Source organism: Lithobates pipiens, unplaced genomic scaffold (genome assembly GCF_037356315.1).
Source record: "Lithobates pipiens isolate NorthernLeopardFrog02 unplaced genomic scaffold, aLitPip1_a1.2 Scaffold_10, whole genome shotgun sequence".
NCBI lineage: Eukaryota > Metazoa > Chordata > Amphibia > Anura > Ranidae > Lithobates > Lithobates pipiens.
Window position 1 is genome coordinate 86925237 of NW_027507686.1, and position 23042 is coordinate 86948278.

Genomic DNA, 23042 nt, shown 5'->3' on the forward strand with positions numbered 1-23042 from the left:
TTCAACATAGCAGATAGACCTCAAATCACCTCTATATAATAAGGATGTACCCCATAACATATATTTTTGAGGTAGTGCCTGGGTCCTTATTTATATACCAGCTGTAAATTAACTGCCTCAGTGGGGGCCGAGAATTCGGGGGATGGCAGCAACCCATTATACTACAATCTTAGCGCGGCTTTCTCTATTTATATTCACAAAATGTTACCAAGTCGAAGTAAGGGAGAAGGAGGATATCGCCTTTGGAAGCAGTGTGCTGCAGGCAGCAGTATACGTCCTCGAGGTCTGGGGGTGTCCTACGGTTGTGTCTCCCTCCCCTCAAGTAGCATTGCTATGGGACGTCCCACTAAGTAAATACTTAAGGCTCTGTGTCTTATGATGTACAATAAAGAAAATAGGATTTTTATAACAGTTTACCTGTAAAAATCCTTTTCTTGGAGTACATCATAGGACACAGAGGTCCCGCCTCTTCTTTTATGAGGTTTAAGTATATTGCTTATATTGCTTGGCTACAAAAACTGAGGTACTCCTGGAAGGAGGAGGGGTTATATAGGGGAGTCAACTTCCTGTATTGGGTGCACCAGTGTCAACACCTGAAGGCAGCTATAACCCACTAAGTAAATACTTAAGGCTCTGTGTCCTATGATGTACTCTAAGAAAATGATTTTTACAGGTAAGCTGTTATAAAAATCCTTTTTTCAACTTCAAACAAGAATACCTCATGGGTTACATTTTGAATGGGATATTAATCACTTTTAAGAATGGACCACTATATTTGCTTTTATTTGCTTATCTATTTATCTATTCCTGTATTAATAGTGGATTTTTTTCCTTTTGCTTACTGGCTATATGTGTTGCTATCTGGCCTTTACTGTGTTATTTTAGTTTTTTATTTAATCATGTATTATCTATGCTCTTTTGTATTACATTGGAGAGTAGTTTACCATTGCCATAGTAATATTATGCCGGCAGGAACATCTCCTCCCTCTGGGTGAATGTCCTAAGACGCTCCTGCTGCTTGTGTGGCGATCGGGGATGAGACGTGTCCGTCGGGCACAGCCCATCCTTGATCAGGGTACAGAACCACATTGGCTGTCCACCACTTGACTGGCTGTGCCCAATCACAGCCGGTCACAAATGTCAACAAATGGCTGTAGTGCTTTATCCGGGTTCTCCTCCTCAGTATGTGAGGAGACCTAGAATAAAAATGTGCTGCAGTAGAGTGATGTGCCCCGATTGTCCCACATATAAAGAGCACCTGTCACTAGCCCATGCCTCATAGAATATACGTTTGGGTGTTTTCTTTTCAAAATGGGGTCATTTTGTGGGTGTTTCCATTGTCCTGGAACTCCAGGACCTTCGAAAGTGTGATAGGTTGTCAGGAAACTAAATGTGTAATTTATGCTCCTAGAATGCCTAATGGTGCTCCATGCATGTTTGGCATCTACATGTGACTAGACTGTGTAAAAGTCCCACACATGTGGTATTGCCATTCTCTGGACTAGTAGCAGAATATTTTGGGGTGTATTTTTTGCTATGTACATGCTTTGCGATTAAAGAAAAAAAAATTACATGTTCAAAACACTCATTATGCCTCAAAGAATATATACCTTGGGGTATTTGCTTTCCAAAATGGGATAATTTTAGGGTAATTCCACTGTCCTGGTGCTGCAGGGCCTTCAAAATTGTGATAGGTCATCACGAAATTAGATGTGTAATTTATGCTCCTAGAATGCCTGCTAGTACTCCCTACATGCTGGGCCTCTCTTTGTGGCCAGACTGTGTAAAAGTCTAAAGTGGTATCGCCATACTTGGGATGAGTAGCGGAATGTACATGCTATGTGTTATAAAAATCTTATAAATTGATAACTTTGTTTTTTTTAAAAAAATACTTTTTCATTTTCTTTCCAAAAACGTGTGGGGAAAAAAAATGACATGTTCAAAAGACTCATTATGCCTCACAGATTATAGGTTGGGGTGTTTACATTCGAAAATTGGGCCATTTTGTGGGTAATTATATTGTTCTGGTGCTCCAGAATGTTAAAAAGTGTGATAGGTAGGAATGAAATTTATACTCCTAGAAAGCCTGATGGTGCTCCTTGCATATTGGACATCTGTATGTGGCTTGGCTGTGAAAGTCTCACATGTGGTATCACCACTCCGGAGTAGCAGAATGTATTTTGGGGTGCAATTGGAAGGATGCTTATGCTGTGTGTGAAAAATAACATGACCATTTTGTGTAAAAACAAAAACTCACTCAGCCTCTTACTAAATACCTTGGACTCTCTACTTTTCAAATATAGGTCATTTGGGGGGTTTTTGTACTGTACTGACATTTCTGGGCCTGAAGAAATGCGATAGGCCGCCGGTACATCAGGTGTGATTAGAGGTTGGCCAATATATTGGCCGATATTTGGCGTTAATTGGCATTGGCCTATTGTGCTGATAAAAAGGCAGATTATATCTTCAGCTTGACTTGCAAAAGACTTTTGTAATAGAAGTCAATGCAAGTTGCCTGAACTTAATCAGTGGAGACTTTCCTCCTCTCTGGGCAGTCTGCCAAGAAAAGATCAGAGATGCAATATTTTTTTCAATGGACTGAACTCCTGTGGAGGAGTTCTCAGTTTAACCATTTAAAGACTAAATCTTTTCTGACACTTGTTGCTTACAAGTAAAAATCATGTTTCTCTTATTTTCACCGACCGACACAGCTCCTCTCTGTAACCAAATGGGTTGTTAGCCCTATCACTGGAGATACTAGGCAAGTTGTAATACAACACTTCAGAACTTTTAGTTCCGCCCATGGGGCGGTCCCTAGGCTACAACCCACAGCCTGCTCAGGCAGAACAGTTTTTTTCTTGCCTAGCAAAGGAGATAGACCTAGGAACCCTGCGGGCCCATAGGCCTGTGGTTTTTGATGCAGAAGCCTGGCTTTTTGTGCAAGATGAATGATCCTGTGATCTTCTATCAACAGCCGGCTGGGTGACAGGCTGGTTCACTTATCCTTTCATGTCCCCCCCGTTCCGGCCAGCGAGCGTGTGCAGGTCACAGCTAAGGCTCGGCAGGCCACGACATACCTCAGCTCCAGAGGTTGCCGGTGAGCTTTATGCTCCGGGGTGCACTTATGACCGGGCTACTGATGTCTGCATCACAGTTTGCCGAGGCCAGTAGTCTTCCCTGTACTGATCAGGAGCTGACTACCATGGAATGTCTCCCAGCTTCAGGACTGGTAAGTACAGCGCTCCCTGCCTGGCAGGGTGGAGCAGCTGGGCATTCCCTGGGAGATTGATTCGGGGGCCCCCCTCACCCCACTCTCTCCTCTCCCCAGTCCCCATCGCCCTCCTTCCCCCCCCTTACGGGGGGGCTGTACATGTGCTGAGCGGTGTGTGTGTCTGGGCTCTCACCTGGGGGTTTTAGCTGTGCTGGGTGCCTGGGTCCTGAAGCTTAGTCCTGCTGGATGCCTGTGTAGTCATGCCCGTGTTGGTGCCGCACTGGGCCTGCCACATGTTCTCTCTAGTCCCTCATAGCGCTGTTCGGCGGCCATTTTAAGTATGGGCAAGGGTCAGACTGGCTTCTGTCTTCAGTCAGCCATTTTCCTGGTGATTCCATATTAAGAACACGGCGGCCATTTTCTTGTAGCCGAACCACGTTTTTTGTGAACTAGCAGATGCCCCTGTGCCCTCTGCTTCCTCTACGTTTACCTAAGGTGTTCGCGTATCTGACTTAGTTGGATAAGTTCATTTGCAAGGAATGGAGTCACCCGCAACGGACCTTTTAAGGTCCCCAAATCCATGGCAGTGCGTTACCCCTTTGAGGAAAGCCTTCTCCAGAATTGGTCGGCTCCTCCGGTCGTGGACCCCCCAGTATCCTGGTTAAATAAAATAACCATCATCCCGGTTGAGGGGACTCCTGCATTCAAGGATCCCATGGATAGGAAGGCGAGGCGGTGGCTCGTTCCTTGTTTACGGTTGTGGGGTCAGCCGTGCAACCGGTACTGGCATCCGCACTGGCGTCGCAGACACTGACTGAGTGGGCAAAAGTTTTGAACAGCGTATTGGGAGAGCAACAGGCCTCCCCTGTCTGTGTGGAACTAGCAGACCAACTAGTGCAAGGCCTTAAGTACGTTTGTGACGCGGCCCTGGATACTCTCCCTCTGCTATCCAGGGCTTCAGTGTCAGCTGTGGTGCTGAGGTGCCTGATTTGGTTGAAATGCTGGTCTGCTGACCAGGCATCCAAGAAAGCCCTGACTGATCTTCCCTTCCTTGGCGACCGGCTCTTTGGAGCCTCGCTAGATGACATTATTAAAAATGCCACTGGTGGTAAGAGTACTCTACTCCCACAGGCCAGGAAGGCTAAGGAGCCATGCAGTAGGCAAGGGCCCTCTTTTCCACTCACAAACGGCTTTTTCGTCCACCCGGTGCTTCGACAAAATGCCCCCAGCCCGTCAGGACGCCCACGGACGGTCAAAAGTGTCCCTGGAACCGCAAGCCTAACAAGCCTGCCAACAAAAGTTGTACCGCATGAAGGTTTGCCCCCACCCATGTTTCGGGTGGGGGGTCGCTTTTGGGAGTTTGCAGCCCGGTGGTCCTCCTGGTTATCAGACCAATAGGTCTGCGATCTGATTTCCACAGGCTACAAGAGTTTCTCTCTTGGCCGCCACACAGATTCTTCCCCTCCAGCATACCCGTATCCCCGGTATGCCGGGAGGCCCCGTTGGGGGCGGTAAGGGACTTTCTGAATCTGGGGGTGTTTGTACCAGTTCCAGAATTGGAACGCTTCCAGGGATTCTACTCAAATCTGTTTGTGGTTCCCAAGAAGGAAGGGGTACGTCCGATCTTGGACTTGAAAGCCCTCAATCACTTTGTATAAGTGCAGAGGTGGAATCGGTTCGCTCAGTAGTCGCTGCACTCCATCAAGGGGACTCCCTGGCGTCCTTGGACATCCGGGATTCCGGGATGCCTACCTGCACATACCCATATGCCTTCGGCATTAAAAATTTCTCAGTTTGGCAGTCGGGAAGCCCATTACCCATTTGTAGCTCTTCCCTTTGGCCTGGCTTTAGCCCCCACGAGTCTTTACCAAGGTACTGGCTCCATTATTGGCGTTGCTGCGACAACGCGGGATCACAATTGTGGGCTACCTGGACGATCTCCTCCTGAGAGCATCTTCCACCTCGGAATTGGAGGAGGATGTGGCGATCACCAGGCAGACCCTGCAAGAATTTGGGTGGCTGTTGAACCTAAAGAAGTCGGTGATTGTGCCGACCCAGCATCTGGAGTACCTAGGTTTGCTATTGGACTCCAGGGAAGCAAGAGTTTTTCTCCCTTCAGACAAACTGCAGACTCTCAGATGTGTGGTCAAACTACTGTTGTACCGCAAGTGGTCGTCGCTCCGCTTTTGCATGTGAGTACTGGGACTCATGGTGGCCTCCTTCGAGGCAGTACCTTATGCACAGTTCCAGAGTCCTGCAGAAGGAGATCTTGTTGAAATTGGACAAATCTCAGTTGTTCAGGTGAGCCAGCCAGTCAGGGAAATTCTGATCTGGTGGTTGAGGTCCCCGTTGATTCAGTTCAGAAAATCGTTCCTTCCTCCGAAATGGACGGTGATCACGAAGGACGCTAGTTTATCCGGCTGGGGTGGATTGATGGGGATTCAGTCGGCTCAGGGCCTCTGGTTGACAGGAGAATCAAAGTTGCCGATCAATCTGCTGGAATTGAGAGCGATCAGGCTGTGGTCGTGGAGTCTTCAAGAGCGTCCGACCAGGATTCAGTCAGACAACACCACGGCTGTGGCGTACGTAAATCATCAAGGGGGAACAAGAAGCTCAGCCGCTGCTCGGGAGATCGCTCACATACTTCGGTGGGCAGAGCGACACGTGTCGTCCATTTACATCCCGGGGGTGGAAAATTGGCAGGCGACTGAGTCGCCAGATGCTGGACCCAGGAGAATGGGCATTGCATCTGGAGATATTCAGGCAGCTGCGCCTGAAGTGGGGAACACCAGATGTGGATCTATTGGCCTCCTGTCTCAATCGGAAGGTGCCAAGATTCGTGTCCAGGACAAGAGATCCGTGGGCAGACGTGCTGGTGGCTCCGTGGGACCAGTACCAGCTGATCTACGCCTTTACTCCACTGAAACTGTTGCCACCTCTGCTCCGCAGAGTGGAAGCCGAGGAGATTCCAGTAATCCTGGTTTCTCCAGATTAGCCTCAGCGGGCCTGAAACGTGAACCTCGTGTGTCCTGGAGACTGCCGTTGAGAGAGAACCTCCTATCACAAGGTCCAATCTTTCATCCTGCTTTACCATCGCTGGCTTTAACGGCATGGCTGTTGAGAGCCAGGTGTTGCGGTACCGGCGTCTGTCGGACTCTGTGATCCCAACTATGTTGAGGGCGAAGAAATCTTCTCGGAAGATATACCATCGTACCTGGAAGGCCTACATCTCCATGTGTGAGGAGAACGGATGGCATCCGTGCTCCTTTTCCTTATCCAGGATCCTGCTGTTTCTCCAGGAAGGAGTTGACCAGAGATTGGCATTAAGCACCATCAAAGGGCAAATTTCAGCTTTGGATGTCTTTTTTTCAACGACCCCTGGCATCGCACTCCTTAGTGAGTACCTTCGTTCAGGGGGTACGACATGTAGCCTCTCCTGTGCTACTACAGTTATCCCCATGGGATTTGAACCTGGTGTTATCGGCACTTCGAAAACCGCTGTTTGAAAAAAAATCAGGAAGATTCCCCTGTTGGCTCTTTCCCAGAAAGTGGTCTTTCTAGTGGCCATCACATCGGCCAGGAGTATTTCGGAACTGGCAGCCTTGTCTTGCAAGTCGCCTTATCTGGTCATCCACAGGGATAAGGTGGTGTTGCGTCTGCAACCGTTCTTTCTACCGAAGGTGGTCTCAGCTTTTCATATCAATGAGGACATTGGATTACCATTGTTGTGTCCTAAGCCGAAGCACTCCAAAGAGGTGGCCCTTCACGCTCTCTACGTGGTTAGGGCTCTGAAGGTGTATTTGTCTGCTACGGCTCCCTTTCGGAAGTCAGACTCACTGTTTTTCGTTGGCTGGTCCAAAGAAGGGTATGGCAGTCTCATCGGCCACCATTTCCAGGTGCATCAGACAGATTGTAGTACAAGCCTACGCCTTGAAGGGGCAGGTGCCCCCATTACTGGTCACGGCCCACTCTACAAGGGCAATCGGAATGTCTTGGGCCTTCCGACAGCAAGCGTCGGTCGCTCAGGTGTGTAAGGCGGCGACCTGGTCGTCTATCCATACGCTTACCAAGCTCTACAACAGAGATATGCAATTAGCGGACCTCCAGCTGTTGCAAAACTACAAGTCCCATCATGCCTCTGCCTCTGGGTGTCATGCTTGTGGCTGTCAGTCTTGCTATGCTTCATGGGAGTTGTAGTTTTGCAACAGCTGGAGGTCCGCTAATTGCATATCCCTGCTCTACAAGGTAGACGTCAGTGCATAAGCTGATGCCTATTTTGGCTGCAAAGTTTTGCAGGCGGCCGTGTAGTTGCAATTCTACATGCAATTGATATTTTTTTCCTGATTTTTATTTATTTTTATTTATATAAAACGCAGCTCTGTTAGGTTAATGCACTGTTTCATTACTCCCGCATATGGTTGCAATCTTGGGGATCCCTCCTGTTGAGGATACCCGGTTATATGGTGGTGTTTTCCACACACTGCTTTTTTTGTGGGTTTAGTTTCACTAGTTCCCACTTGCCATGGTAGATGAAGTTTTTATGCTGTTTTTCCCACCCCTTGTTTGGCACTGCTTGGGGATGTCCCATTTGGTTACAGAGAGGAGCTGTGTCGGTCGGTGAATATAAGAGAAAATAGGATTTTTGTACTCACCGTAAAAATCCTTTTCTCTGTAATTCACCGACCGACACAGCACCCGCCCCTCCTTTTTCTCTTTACGTCATACTGCTTGTTGATGTACTGAGTTCTGCCTGAGCAGGCTGTGTATTGTAGCCTAGGGACTGCCCCATGGGCAGAACTAAAAGTTCTGAAGTGTTGTATTACAACTTGCCTAGTAATCTCCAGTGATAGGGGGTTGGTGAATTACAGAGAAAAGGATTTTATGGTGAGTACAAAAAGCCTATTTTGTTCTAGAAAATCACTTATAACCCCCAAAAATTATATATTTTTTAGCAGAGACCCTAGGGAACAAAATGGCAGTTGTTGCAATATTTTATGTGACACAGTATTTGCGTAGAGGTCTTTCAAACACAATTTTTTTGGAAAAAATACACTAATTAAAAAAAAACAAAAAAAAAAACAGTTAAGTTAGCCCATTTGTTTTCGTCCAAAAGTTCTGAGTACCTGTTTTTGTGTATTTTAATTTATAGTTTTATTTTTTTTATTTTTAAATCTAAATTCATACAAGTGAACTGATTGGGGTTTTGTTTTGTTTAATGTTTAAATGTAAGAATTTTTCTGTATCATTTATTACTGAAGGCTGCTTTCACACTGGAGCAGGCAGGCGTTGACGGTAAAATGCTGCTAGTTTTAGCGGCACTTTACCATCATTTTATCGGCGCTATTCGGCTGCTAGCGGGGCACTTATAACCTAGCTCGTGGCAGAGGAAGGGGTTAAATGCACCTGTGAAGCACCGCTGCCAAATTGCATTGCAGTTGCTTCAGCAGCGGTGCCCATTCATTTCAATGGGCAGGAGTGGTGGAGGAGCGGTGTACACCGCCCCAAAGATGCTGCTTGCAGGACTTTTTTTTTTTTTTAATGTCCTGCCAGTGCATCTCCTCATTGTAAATGCACTCGGGCTTTCACACAGACTGCAGGAGAGACATTTTGAAGGCAATTTACAGGCACTATTTTTAGCCCAAAAGCACCTGAAAAACGCCCCAGTGTGAAAGGTGTTTAACTTAGATTTTATGAGATGAAGGGGAAAAAAGGGGGAAAAAAAAAATCGGCCTAACATATTGGCCCAAAAAAATCTGCATCATATGTCAGCCGTCGGCTGCCACAATTTCTAAATATTGGCATCGACCAGAGAAAACCCCCATATTGGTCGACCTCTACTTCCTTGTGCCCAGAACTGGACAGCATACTCCAGGTTCGGCCGGACTAGAGTCTTGTAGAGTGGTAGAATTATTGTTTTATCCTTGGAATGAATCCCCTTTTTAACCAGTTAATGTGCGCCGGTTGGGACCCCCGTGAGTCCGGTCGCGGGTGCCGCAGACTTGATTGTCGCGGGGATACCCGCGATCGTCTCATTGGGAAGGAGAGCAGGGAGACGCCGTTGTAAACAGCATCTCCCTGTTCTGCCTAGCAACAAGTGACACTGATCTCTGCTTCCTGTGATTGGAGCAGAGATCAGTGTTCACTAGCACTCAGCCCAGCCCCCACAGTTAGTAACACACCCCTAGGACACACTTGACTCCTACACTGCCGCCCCCTGGTTAACCCCTTCACTGCCAGTGTCATTTGCACAGGGATCGGTTCATTTGTATAGCACTGATTGCTGTATAAATGACAATGGTCCCAAAAATGTGTCAAAAATGTCCGATGTGTCCGCCATATTGTCGCAGTCACAATGAAAAATCACTGCCATTACTAGTAAAAAAAAAAAAAAATGAATAAAAATGCCATAAAGCTATCCCCTATTTTGTAAACGCTATAAATTTTGCGTAAACCAATCAATCGTTTATTGCAATTTTTTTTACCAAAAATATGTAGAAGAATACGTATCAGCCTAAACTGAGAAAAAATTTTTTTTTTATATATTTTTGGGGGATATTTATTATAACAAAAAGTAAAAAAATGCATTTTCTTCAAAATGTATGTTTTTTTTTTTTTGTTTATAGCGCAAAAAATAACCGCAGGGGTGATCAAATACCACCAAAAGAAAGCTCTATTTGTGGGGGGGAAAAAGGACATCAATCTTGTTTGGGAGCTACGTTGCATGACCGCGCAATTGTCAGTTAAGGCGACGCCGTGCCATATCGCAAAAAGTTTTCTGGTCGTTGGCCTGCAAAAAGTGGTCTGAAAGTGGTTAATGCATGCCAATATTCTGTTTGATTTGTTAGCAGCAACTTGGCATTGCATGCCATTGCTGAGCCTATTATCCACTAGGACCCCCAGTTCCTTTCCCCCCCTAGTGAGTAGATAGCATTCATTTTTTTGCCACCCATATGTATTATTTTTCATTTTTCTACATTAAACCTCATTTGCCTTGTATTTGCCCACCCCATTAATTTGTTCATATCTTCTTGCAAATGTTGTGGGTTACCATCATCCTCCAAATTGTAATTTTTACATAAAAATGCCACTTTACTACTCCTTCTTCTTGTATTATATTAACCACTTGACCACTGGGCACTTAAACACCCTTAATAATCAGACCAATTTTCAGCCTTCGGTGCTCTCGCATTTTGAATGACAATTACTAAGTCATGCAACACTGTACCCATATGAAATTTTTGTCCTTTTTTTCACACAAATGGAGCTTTCTTTTGGTGGTGTTTAATCACCTCTCGGTTTTTTATTTTTTGTGCTATAAAAGAAAAAAGACAGAAAATTCTGTAAAAAAAAAAAAATAAAAAATAAAAAAAAATAATGAATTTTTCTTTGTTTCTGTTATAAAATTTAGCAGATTAGTAATTTTTCTTAATTTTTGGCCAAAATTTATACCACTACATATCTTTAGTAAAGATAAGTACAAATTGGTGTAGGTTATTACAGGGGTTGATAAATTTGCTTGGAATCTAGGAGAGAGCTAAAAAAGTTAGTAGCCAGGTCCGTGACGGCGATCTGGACCTGTCCCTGGCCTGACATGGAGGGGAAGATAGCCCCCAGCCCCCCATATATGAGATCAGCTCTCATTGGACACACCGCTCGAGTGCTAAATGGCCGCTGTGATTGGCCATTTAGCATGACCTGTGATTGGCTGTATCCAAGGGGCACGGCCAACACAGAACTTCACCGATGCGCGCCCATGGCGGCGTGCAGAGGGGAAGTAAACAGGAGGATGTCCAGGGAGGCCCTCCCGGCAATTGGTGTCCACGCTGTAGACCTCTTTCGTCTATAGTGCGGGCACGAAGTGGTTAACAAAAGAATGTGACTTATTTTATTTCCGCCATATTCCCGCTTATTTACTGCCATATCCCTGCTAAGGGTTCGATCAGGTCCGCCTGAAAATCTGACAGGTGAACCTGATCAGACAGCCCTTGTGAAAGGGGCCAAGCAGGTAGGATTACAAATAATACATTTTTTTTCCTTAATTTAAAATATTTTTTTTTTACTTTTAAAAAATAAAAATAAAAGCTATTATGAAAAAAAAAAAATATATATATATATATATATATATGAAGCTATTTACCAGCCACCACACTCATCGTTGGGCAAAAGGCGCCAGATGACGCCTGCAATCACTTCCTTCTCTTAACTTTGGGAAAGGAAATGGGCGGGCAGTGAAAAACAGGCAGGGCTTTGAAGCTCCATTAGGATTAGCATTATTGGATGTGTTGTAATTTCAACATCCACCACAAGATGGCGCCAGACTACGGAAAGACTTTAGAAGGCCGCAAAGCCGCGGGCTCAATTACTGGCCGGCGCGGCCCGATGCAATCTTGATGCAATCTTGATTTTGCATCCGAGTTCGGGGTCCACACGGAGACGGGATACCCCAGCTGTGTTGCGCCAGGACGCGAATTCTAGTCGCAAATGCGACCTGGCGCCCGGTGTTTGTCGAGCCCTGTATTATTAGGTCTTTGTGAAAGTTATAGAGTCCACAAACTATGGTGCCAATATCTGAAAATTGATCATACCTGAAGTACTGACAGCCTATTTCAATTCTTGAGACCCTAACATGCCATAAAAGTACAAATACCCCCAAATGACCCCTTTTTGGAAAGAAGACGTTTCAAGGTATTTAGTAAGAGGCATGATGAGTTTTTTGAAGTTGTCATTTTTTCCCACAATTCTTTGCAAAATCAAGATTTTTTTTTTTCCTTTATTTTTTTTTTCTCACAAAATTGTCATATTATCAGGTTATTTCTCACACACAGCATATGCATACCACAAACTACACCCCAAAACACATTCTGCTATTAATCCCGAGTATGGCGATACCACATGTGTGAGATTTTAACACAGCGTGGCCACATACAGAGGCCTAACATGCAGGGAGCACCATCAGGCGTTCTAGAGCACCCAGGACAATTCTGACATTTCTCTCCTACATGTAAATATCGTCATTTATTTGCTAGAAAATTACATAGAACCCCAAATATATATATATATATATATATATATATATATATATATATATATATATATATATATATATATATATATATATATATATATTAGCAAAGACCCTAGAGAATACAATGGTGGTCGTTGCAAATTTTTATCTCACACGGTATTTGCGCACCAATTTTTCTAACGCGTGAAAGATTAAGTTATGCTAAGTAAATAGATACCTAACATGTCACTCTTCAAAATTGCACATGCCCGTCGAATGGCGCCAAACGTCGCTACTGGGTATGGCAATTTATGGCAGAGTATTGACGGGGTATTGCAGAGTATTGGCGCGGTATTGAGGGGTTAAATTCGGTGAGCAGCGATGTGGGCACTGCAGATGCAGCCCTCAGCGCTGCTGACACCGATCTCTTCCCCCTCCGCTGTACCGATCGGTACAGAGAGGGGAGGGACGCCGGTTTGTTTACAAGTGATCGCTCCGTCATTTGACGGAGCGATCACGTGGTAAACGGCCACAATGAGCGGCCGTTTACCGTGATCCGTGATACGCCGGGTCCACTGGTCACGGATGCTCTCGTGTGCGCGCGAGCAGAATTCTTGAAGGCCATTAATTAACGGCCTCTCAGAGTTAAACAACCGCCCTGAAGCCGTTAATCGGCTATGGGCGGTTGTTAATTGGTTAACGTTATTCTGTATATAAATGTCCGTTTAGCATTTTTGCACTAGTGTTTTGTTACTTTATAAATTCCAAGCAGACCACGGCTATCTCCTGTGTGATGTATAGAGTAATGCCTCAATTTAGGTAGTTAAAAAAGTTGGGGCGGATACCATCATCCTTAAAGTGGTTGTAAACCCTTACAAACCACTTTGACCTACAGGTAAGCCTAGATTAAGGCTTACCTGTAGGTCCAAGAAAAAATCTCCTAAACCTATACAGTTTAGGAGATATTTACCTGAAGACAGCCACCCCTGTCTACGGCAGATGTACTGTAGACAGCGGCGCGCAGGCGCACTGGGTAAGCCGCAGATCGTGACGATATGCCACGAGTGTCGGCTCCCATGCGCATGCACGGGAGTGACGTCATCGCTGCTCCGGCGAATCACAGCGCCGGAGCAGCGAGACCCACCAAAAAGATGGACGCTCGGAACTACAGGGGACAGCAGTGACTTCGCTGGCTCCTGTGTCAGGTAAGTGACACATAATGGACTACTATGCGATGCATAGTAGTCCATTATGCTTTACCTTTGCAGGGAATCAAAGAGGAAGTAAACCCATTAGCCAGGAGACGATACAAAGCCGAAAATGACACGCGGGGCTGCAGCCACGGCCAAGGAAGATGTGGGAAAAACAAATTATCTACAATAAAGTGATCCCCACAAAAAATACATTTCTGGACACATTAGTGCAGGATGGTGAGGTCTGGAACTCCGCTTTAAATTTTGTATTGAATTATTATGTAAAAGTGTAGTACTGTGTTTTCTTATCATAATTTTTTTTATTTTCAGTGAACATGATGAAGAAGTGGCTAGTTTGGCAACTGCTTTAGGCAGCTTTGGAGGAAAGGGTCAGAGTCCAAGGTTGCTTGTAAAGGAGTGGAAAAGCAGCAAATCTCCAATTTCTTCACCAAAGTCTTGCATGAAATCTGTTAAGGATAACAAGTAAGTTCAATTGAAATCAAATACTCTTTTTGCTGCTGGTCCAATTTTATTTTTATTTTTTTTGACTTGCATACATGTCAAACTGTGACTGTTTTGCCTGAAGATACATATAACCCCCAAAACATACTATTTCTTAAAGCAAAGCACCTGTAGAGTAAAATGATGGTAAATGCATTTTTTTGTGTTGCACAGCTGTTAATGAAACCTATATATAAGGTCATCAAGGACATTACCAGGAAAACAGAAATCACCTGCAATCAGGGAGAAGGGCAAGGACCAGTCTTGTAAGCTTTCCCTCTTTATCTTTTCAGAAATGTGTGTTTAGTTACCGCACAGTTTCTGCTATGTTGCCAGTACATCTGAAGGCTTTCCTCTCAGGCTCAAAAAGTCTTGAATCCCAAAGGTGCAGAACCTGGCAGTAAATTATTAGCATAATATAGTGCAGGGCTGTAAATTATCAATCTAAAAATATCAACTTGAAGATCAAGTCTTTTTGGCACTTTTTGTTTACAAGTTTAAATCCGTAGTTTTCGAGCAGAGATCCTAGAGAATAAAATGGCGATCGTTGCAGTTTTTTGTCACATGGTGTGTTTCAAATGTGAACTACCTTCCTGGCAAACTCTCAAGAGTGAGTGAGAGAGAGAGCTGTGCATAATGTCATAAACCAAGCTTTTTATCAAGAAACAGGAAGTGGTCTGTATAAGTTATTTATTGGCAGAAAAAAAAATGTTTTGCTATCCAAAGTTAAAACAACAAGGGCAGAGGATTTAATAGATGAAAAGTTTAAAAAAAATTACTGAAGTTCCACTTTAACCACTTGGTTACTGGGCACTTTTACCCCCTTCCTTCCCAGACCAATTTTCAGCTTTCAGCGTTGTCACACTTTGAATGACACTTGCGTGGCCATGCTACACTGTATTCATATGACATTTTTATCACTTTTTTTTCACAGAAATAGAGCTTTCTGTTGGTGGTATTTAATCACCACAAGTTTTTTATTTATTTATTTATTTTTTTGTGCTACAAAAAAACTAACATTTTAAAGAATTTTTTTTTTTTCATTGTTTAAAATTTTTGCAAACTGTTAATTTTTCTCCTTCACTGATGTGCACTGATAGGCTGCACTGATGAGGCGGCACTGGTTGGCAGCACTCCTGGGCACTGCTGGGACGGCGGTTGTGTGTACGGTAATGGTGGTCTCTGTGGCGGATTTGCAGCGAGATCGCCGTTATCGGTGGTGGGAGAGGGCCACCCCGCTTCCCGCTGCTTTCCTTCACCCGCCGCTTACCAGAGCTGTCGGCAGCGGTGGGGTGATCGGGACCTGTCCGTGGCTGGATATGGGGACGAGTGATACTAAGATGGCCCCCACCCATCTCCATACCATAGCAGGGCGGAAGCGACGTCAAAACGTCACCCATACATCTTAAAGGGCCATTTTTCTGTTGTCATTTTTTCAAATGATAATATTTATTTATTTTGCATTTAAGTCCAGATATGAAATCTGAGGAATTTTTGCCCCCAGATCTCATATTTAAGAGGAAATTTTCTTTTTTCTATTACAAGGGATGTTTACATTCCTTGTAATAGAAATAAAAGCGACCCAAATTTTTTATTTTTTTTATAAACAGTGTAAAAATAAATTAAATGAAATGAGGAAAAAAAATGTTTTGTTAAAGCTCCCTGTCCGGAAGAGCACACGCGCAGAAGCGAACGCATACGTGAGCGCCCGCATAGGAAAACAGTGGTCAAAACACACATGAGATATCGCCGCGATGATTTCAGCAAGAGCAATAATTCTAGCCCTAGACCTCCTCTGTAACTAAAAACATGCAACCTTTAGAATTTTTTTTAAACATCACCTATGGAGATTTTTAAGGGTAAAAGTTTGACGCCATTCCACGAGCGGGCGCAATTTTGAAGCGCGACATGTTGGGTATCAATTTACTCGGCGTAATATTATCTTTCACAATATTAAAGGGCTATTTTTTTATTCACATTTTTTGGGGAAAAAAAAACGTGCTTCTAAGACCACTGCTCATATATGGTGTAACAAAAGGTATTGCAATGACTGCCATTTTATTCTGTAGGGTGTTAGAACCCCCAGACATTATACATTTTTTTACATGTAATTTTCTAGCAAAAAAACATGTTTTTAAGTTGTAAACAGAGTCTGAAAAAGAGGCCTGGTCTTTAAGTGATTAATGATTTAAATTAAATAGATACTTAACATGTCATGGTTTAATAAATCTCCAAAATTGATGCTTTAACCACTTGAGATCCGCCCTATAGTCAATTGACGGCTACAGCGCGGATCTCCTTTTCCGGGACTACGTCTATTGACGTCGTCCCGTGTACGAGCGGCCTGCGCGCGCGGCGCGCTCTGTGATCGGCGAGTCCATGAGACTCGCCTGATCACCGATCCGTGCAAGGGGTCGATCCCGACCCCTTATCACGTGATCAGCTGTCAGCCAATGACAGCTGATCAGGTGACATAACGGAGCCGGTAATCGGCTAGTATTCCTCCTCGCGCTGACAGCGCGAGGAGAAAAAAAAAAGCCGATCACCGGCGGCCGTGATCGGGACATCAGTCCCGATCACGGCCAGCAATGCAAGCGCCCACCTGCCCCCTGCAGTGCCACCCAAATAAAAAGTGCCCCCCGTCAGTGCCACCCAGCAGTGCCCACAGTGCCACCCAGCAGTGCCACCCACAGTGCCCACAATCTGCCTCAAAGGTGCTGCACCCCAGTGCCGCCCATCAGTGCCACCTATCAGTGCCCATCAGTCCCATCTATTAGTGGTACCTATCAGTGCCCATCCGTGCCACCCATCCGTGCCATCTTATCTGTGCCCATCTTTGCCCATCGGTGCCGCCTTATCTGTGCCCATCGGTGCCGCCCTATCTGTGCCTATTAGTGCCGCCTTAACTATGCCTATCAGTGCCCACCAATGCAGCCCATCAGTGCCGCCGAATCAGCGCACTTCAATGAAGGAGAAAAATGACCCGTTTGCAAAATTTTATAACAAACTATTAAAACATGATTTTTTTTTTTTGCATCTTTTTTTGTTTAGCAAAAAATAAAACTCCGAGCTGTAACTAAATACCACCAAAAGAAAGCTCTATTTGTGGGAAAAAAATGATAAAAATTTCATTTGGGTACAGAGTATGCCCGCGCAATTGTCATTCAAAGTGCATCAGCGCTGAAAGCTGAAAATTGGTCTGGGACCGAGGGGGGTTTAAGTGCCCAGTAAGCAAGTGGTTAAAAATGTTTACAGGTTACTCATTTAGTGTTACAGAGGAGACCTAGTGTTAGAATTATTGCTCTCGCTCTAACGTTCACTGCGATACCTCACATGTCATGCCAACCCCATTTACATATGCTTGCTCGACTTGCATATGCATTTGCTCCAGTGTGCGAACACAGGTGGGATGGGGGTGCTTTTAAATTTTTTTTTTTTTTTGTTTTTCTTTTTTTTTTACACTGTCCCTTTTTTTTTTTTTAATCTTTTATTCCCATTATGAGGAATGTAAACATCTCTTGTAATAGAAATAAGGCTGACAGGTCCTCTTTATGGAGAGATCTGGGGTCAAAAAGGCCTCAAATCTCTCCTTTAGTTTTAAAAGCAAAGGATCAAAAAAATGTTTTTGATATTTTTAAAATTAATAAATACTTTACTTCCCTGGACCGGAAGTGCAGATGTGATGGCACTCCAGTGCTCCAAGGCCATAAAGGGGATCAGAGCAAATCTGGACTCTGTCCGCTTCTTTGACCAGCCAGCAGCACAGTCGGATCATTTCACACGCATCCCGATAAAAACGGTAAGGCCGAGAAACACCAGCGAGCAGCAGGACTGCTTTCATGAGAGCTAGCCGCCAGCTGAAAAAAAAGTTATAACCCCAGTAAACCACTTGCAAGCCACAATGTATATATGTATTGCTGTCGGCAAGTGGATATGTAACACTTGTACATAAAAGGAAACCATAAAAAATTTATATACTCTGTCCTTCAAAAATCCAAATGTGAAAAATTTCAGATCTACTTTTCAAAAATTGGCCTTTGTGCTGAAAATCAGTCATCTCAATTCACACTATTAAATAAAAAATCCCCTGCCACTTACTTTAACCTTCAATATTTGATTACATCTTCACACAGTGTGCTCTCTCCTTTGTCACCTGCTAATAAACCCTTTTCCACATTAAGGTGGGATAACTGGGAAAATGCATTTCCACTTTTTGTGGAAACTTGGAAATCTTGCATCCCTAATGCTTAGGTGTAAGATTTCTAATTTCAAATCTACTGTTCCCTTGGGAACCTTTACTTGCACCTCCATGGTGTTTTGGACAAAATGGTCATAGCACCTGTTCTGCCGCAGAGTAGTTCCAAAGTTTTATTTAGACTTTTTCAGGGTTTCAGATTTAAAGGGGGCATCCACAGCATTTTGGACCTCAAAGCTCTGACTCATCCAGGCTCACAGGTTTCAGATGGAGTACACCAGAGCAGTCATTGCTTTCCTTCACTATGAGGATTTCTTTATTGTACTTCATGGGACACAGAGCCTTAAGTAATTAATGGGTTATAGTCACCTTGAGGTGTTAACACTGGTATACCCAATACAGAAAGTTGACTCCCCTATATAACCCCTCCTTCAAGGAGTACCTCAGTTTTTGTAGCCAAGCAATATACTTAAACCCCATAAAAAGAGGGACAGGCCCTCTGTGTTCCATGATGTAGTCTAAGAAAAGGAATTTACAGGTAAGCTGTTATAAAAATCCTATTTTCTTTATCGTACATCATGGGACACAGAACCTTAAGTAATTACTTAATGGGTCCCATAGCAATGCTACTTCCTCCTCCCAGGAGTACCTCAGTTTTTTCACCAGTGTCTAAGGTGTTGGTCACAAGTGAAGATGTGCTCTGAGGAGCTCCAGGAGGTATCAATGTTGGATTTAAAATAAATCTCCACAACCGGATCCAGCCACACCACTACGGCCACAGGATGTTACCCGGGCCTCGCATAGAAGAACAAAGTTTTGCCTATAATGCCTGTAATGCTTCTTTGAGGGCTGGACCCTAGGAACCAGGACTCTTTTTGGTCTTACTACATTAGGCATAGGAACTGCAAAGTCCACTTATGACTTTGCTTTCATATTATATTGTAATGCCTTAAAATCTCCTCTAGCGGTAGTAAGAGTACACATACCCTTTCAGCAGCTCCATGTCCAGCTAATCAGCGGGGTGTGTCCTAGCAGCATATTTTCATATTTTCCTCTCCCCCAATTGGGGAAACAGAGGGGCTGGGGGTACAGGTAACATTTGCATCCTGATCAGTTTGAGTTTTTTTTCAGTGTGACAGTATTAAAGGGCTAAAGCACACTTATTGTAAGACTTAAAAGCTGATAAAACCACACGTGCCGTCTATCGCCCCTCAAGGGGTGTGGGTGGCTTTCCTTTATAAACAGGTCTGTTTTTACTTGCATTAGGCAGACTTTTCAAGGAGAAGGCAACGCTGTATGGTGCCTGCAGCTCCTCTCCCCCTTCGGGTCTGTGTCTCAGACCCAAATGCTGGCTTGAATAGAGTTTTCGTCGGCGTGCGCTGTCCTGCCTTTCGATAGAGAAGGAGGGTGGGTCGATGAAGGGGCGTGCCTAAGGCAGTTGCTGCCGTGTGTGGACCCAGCGTCCTCGTGGAAACACACAGCGCACAGACAAATCAAGCTTAACACCTGTGGGGTTGTTTTAAAAGGCTGATGCTCTCTTCACTGAACATGCTACCAGAGCAGCTGTATGAGGAGTCTGCTACAGGACGCAGGAGCACTGGAACACGTGAGGGGTGTACACAGGCATTTCTAGTACAGGAAAATAATTGTTATTTAGCATTAGTTTAATCTGCATGCTGCCATTGTTTTTTTTTTGTTTTTTTTTCTTACTATATGCTCAGCAAATAGTACCTTTCTAGAGTACCTCTGCTTTTCTGCTTGGCACTAGGCTTCCAGGGCTACTAAGGCACCAAAGGTTCCACCCCCAGGCGCTGGGAACTCCAGTCATGCCTCCATGCTGTCATGCTTTCCGGAGATACCAGATATGGCAAGCCAGGGTGAGTCTTTGGAAACGACTGGTAGTGCAACTGCTGTTCACACTTCAGCCCCTGTATACGTAACTGAAGATGCAACCTCCTCTGCCCTGCAGGGCTTAGAAGGAATATTAGCGGCTTTAATCGCATCCTCCATTCAAGGGGATAGGGAGCATACTAGATCTCCCCCTTCCACTCCATACCCTTTACCAAGGAAACAGTGGGGACAGGATCAGGTATTATCCTCAGGTGATCCAGAGGAAAGACAAGCTGATTATTCCTCTGCGAATGAAACAGTTGTTTCAGGTTGGCAATCTGAGGTACAAATCCTCACGGAAAGGGTTTGCTTCGCTTTCATGGTACCCTTAACAGAGTTAGCTGAAAGTTTGGTTTTTCCTTAGGGTCTTTAAAACCTTTACAACTTTTTAATGCGTTTCCTGTCCATGCATTTCTGGAAAAGCATGTTTGTTTAATGGGATAATCCACATAAACATTTTCTCCCTCCAAAGAGATTTTCAGTTCTCTATCCCATGAAGGAGAAATTCACCTAGAAGTGGAAGGTTCCAGCAGTTGACGCTGTGATTTCCAGTGTGAATAAAAGTTTGATTTGTCCAGTAGACAATGCACAAATGCTTAAAGATCCAACAGATAAGTTGGAATTCCTGTTAAAATCCTTTTTTTCCTTGGCAGGGACCATTACTCAGCCTGCAGTTGCAGCAATAGGCATCTGTCAGTCCCTAAAGGACCAGTTCACAGATGCTCTTTAAGAGCTCCCTGCACAAGAGGCCCGTCAGTTGGCCAAACTACCAAAGGCATTATGTTTTGTCGTAGACGCTATGAAAGACACTATTCACCAGGCGTCTCGACTTGTGCTTGTGCTAGTACACATGTGTAGGACCCTTTGGTTAAAAAATTGGTCAGTTGAAGCTGCTTGCAAAAAGCTTCTGACTAACTTACCTTTTCATGGGGAGTGACTATTTGGCAAAGATTTAGATAAATACATCCAAAGGATTTCTAATGGGAAGAGTACTCTTTTGCCAGTCAAAAAGTATAAATGGCCTTCATTTAAACTGACCTTTTCTCCTGCACCAGGGGGCACCCGCCTCTAGGCAGTGGCGATGGCCTTTGCCGTCAGACTCTAGAGGAAAATCTCAGGGTCAGGCCCAGGCTCAAAAGAAGCCCTGGGGCCACAAAGCAGAATACTAAGGCTTTATGAAGAGGTGTCCCACCTCACCAAGGTGGGGGGAAGACAAGACTTCTGCATTTCTCATAAGTTTGGAAAAGGGAAATTCAGGACCGATGGGCTCTCTCCACAGTGTCTCTAGAATACAAACTAGAGTTTCGAGAGTTTCCACCACCTAGTTTTCTGAGATCAAACATTCCCAAGGATCCAGGGAAAAGTCAATCCCTTTTTCAAGCATTAGACCAATTATTGGCTCAGGGGTTGGTCATACAGATCCCCACAGAAGAGCAAGGTTTGGGGTTTTATTCAAACCTTTTTATGGTACCAAACCAAATGGATAGGTCAGACCCATCCTAGATCTATGGAATCTAAATCTGTTCCTGAAAATCCATTGCCTTTTGCATGGAGTTGATCAGGTCAGTGGTCTCCATCCTACAAGGAAGAGATCTTCTTGCGTGCATTGACATCAGGGATGCATATCTGCATGTCCTTATATTTCCTGCTCACCAAAGGTTTCTGCAATTCAAAGTGGAACAGCAGCACTTTGTTTGCGGCCTTGCCCTTCGGGGCTAGCCACAGCACACCGGGTATTCACAAAAATACTGGCCCCACCTCTAGCCAGGTTAAGGGGATAGGGCATTACAGTCTTGGTGTGCCTAGACAATCTATTGTTAATGGACCAGCCACTGACTAACTTACAGCAAAGTGTACGCATTACTACAACCCATTACCTAGAAAGTCTCATTTGGATCCTCGACCTAGAGAACTCTTCCTTGAAAGCATTAAGAAGGCTGGACTATCTAGGCTTGATCATAGGACCAGCTCAGAAAAAGGTGTTCTTACCTTCAGCAAAGATCGGCTCCATACGAGAGCTGGTGCGGATGGTCAGGTCAAAAGCAAATCCCTCAATTCGCCTTTGCATGAGGTTGTTCGAAAAGATGGTAGGTTCATTCAAAATGGTCCCCTATGCCCAGTTCCATTCGAGACTGTTACAAAACAGTATCCTTTCTGCTTGGAACAAAATGATCCTAGCTTTGGACTTGCTAATGCGGCTGTCCCTAAGAGTTTCCCGAAGCCTCAGTTGGTGGTTACTAACCCAGAATCTGCTGAAAGGAAAATCCTTCAGACCATTTATCTGGGAAGTAGTAACGGCAGATTCCAGACTCTCAGGCTGGGGAGCGATACTAGAGAAAGCCACTGTCCAAGGAAAGTGGTCAAAATCAGAAAGAGCCCTGCCCGTCAACATCCTAGAGATTCAGACTATGTGTCTGGCTTTGAAAACCTGGACCTCCAGGTTAAAGAATTGTCCTATCGGGATCTAATCCAACAATGCCACGGCTGTGGCCTAGATCGATCACCAAGGGGGCACCAGACGTTTCTCAGCTCAGAGAGAGGTGAACCATATTGTAACTTGGGCAGAAAAGAATGTCCCATGCCTGTCAGCAGTTTTCATTCCGGTAGTAGACAATTGGCAGACGGAGTACTTAGAGGAGGGCCGGTTTAAAAAATAAAAATAAAAATAAAAAATTTAAAAGTCAGCTGCAAACACTGTAGATGCTGACTTTTAATAAGCACACTTACCTGTCCAGGGCACCCGCGATGTCGGCCGCCCGAGGCTGACCCGTCCCTCGACTCTCGGCGCCGCCATTTTGGCTAAGGGAAACAGGCAGTGGAGCCTTGCGGCTTCACTGCCTGTTTCCTACTGCGCTTTGTGAATGGGGCGCGCTGTGTACTGGGACACACAGTTCCCAGAACACAGCGCGACCCATTACCCAGAAGACGCCGCACGGAGGAGAGAAGACAGAAGATCTCCGCTGAGGAGGAAGAGGCAGATTAGGACGATGTGCCTAGCAACAGGCATTTCTGGTAAGTTAAAAAACATAAATTTTTTTCATTTTTTTT

At 44.7% G+C, this 23042-nt stretch overlaps 1 protein-coding gene across 2 annotated transcripts in view; it reads left to right on the forward strand.

Moving 5' to 3' along the window:
* Positions 1-23042, forward strand: part of EDC4 (enhancer of mRNA decapping 4) — a 499346-nt gene that overhangs the window by 320296 nt on the left and 156008 nt on the right. For both annotated transcript variants that reach the window (XM_077456654.1, XM_077456664.1), the window contains exon 19: positions 13739-13891. In XM_077456654.1, coding sequence (XP_077312780.1) covers positions 13739-13891 — 153 coding nt within the window. The remainder of the gene's footprint in view (positions 1-13738; positions 13892-23042) is intronic.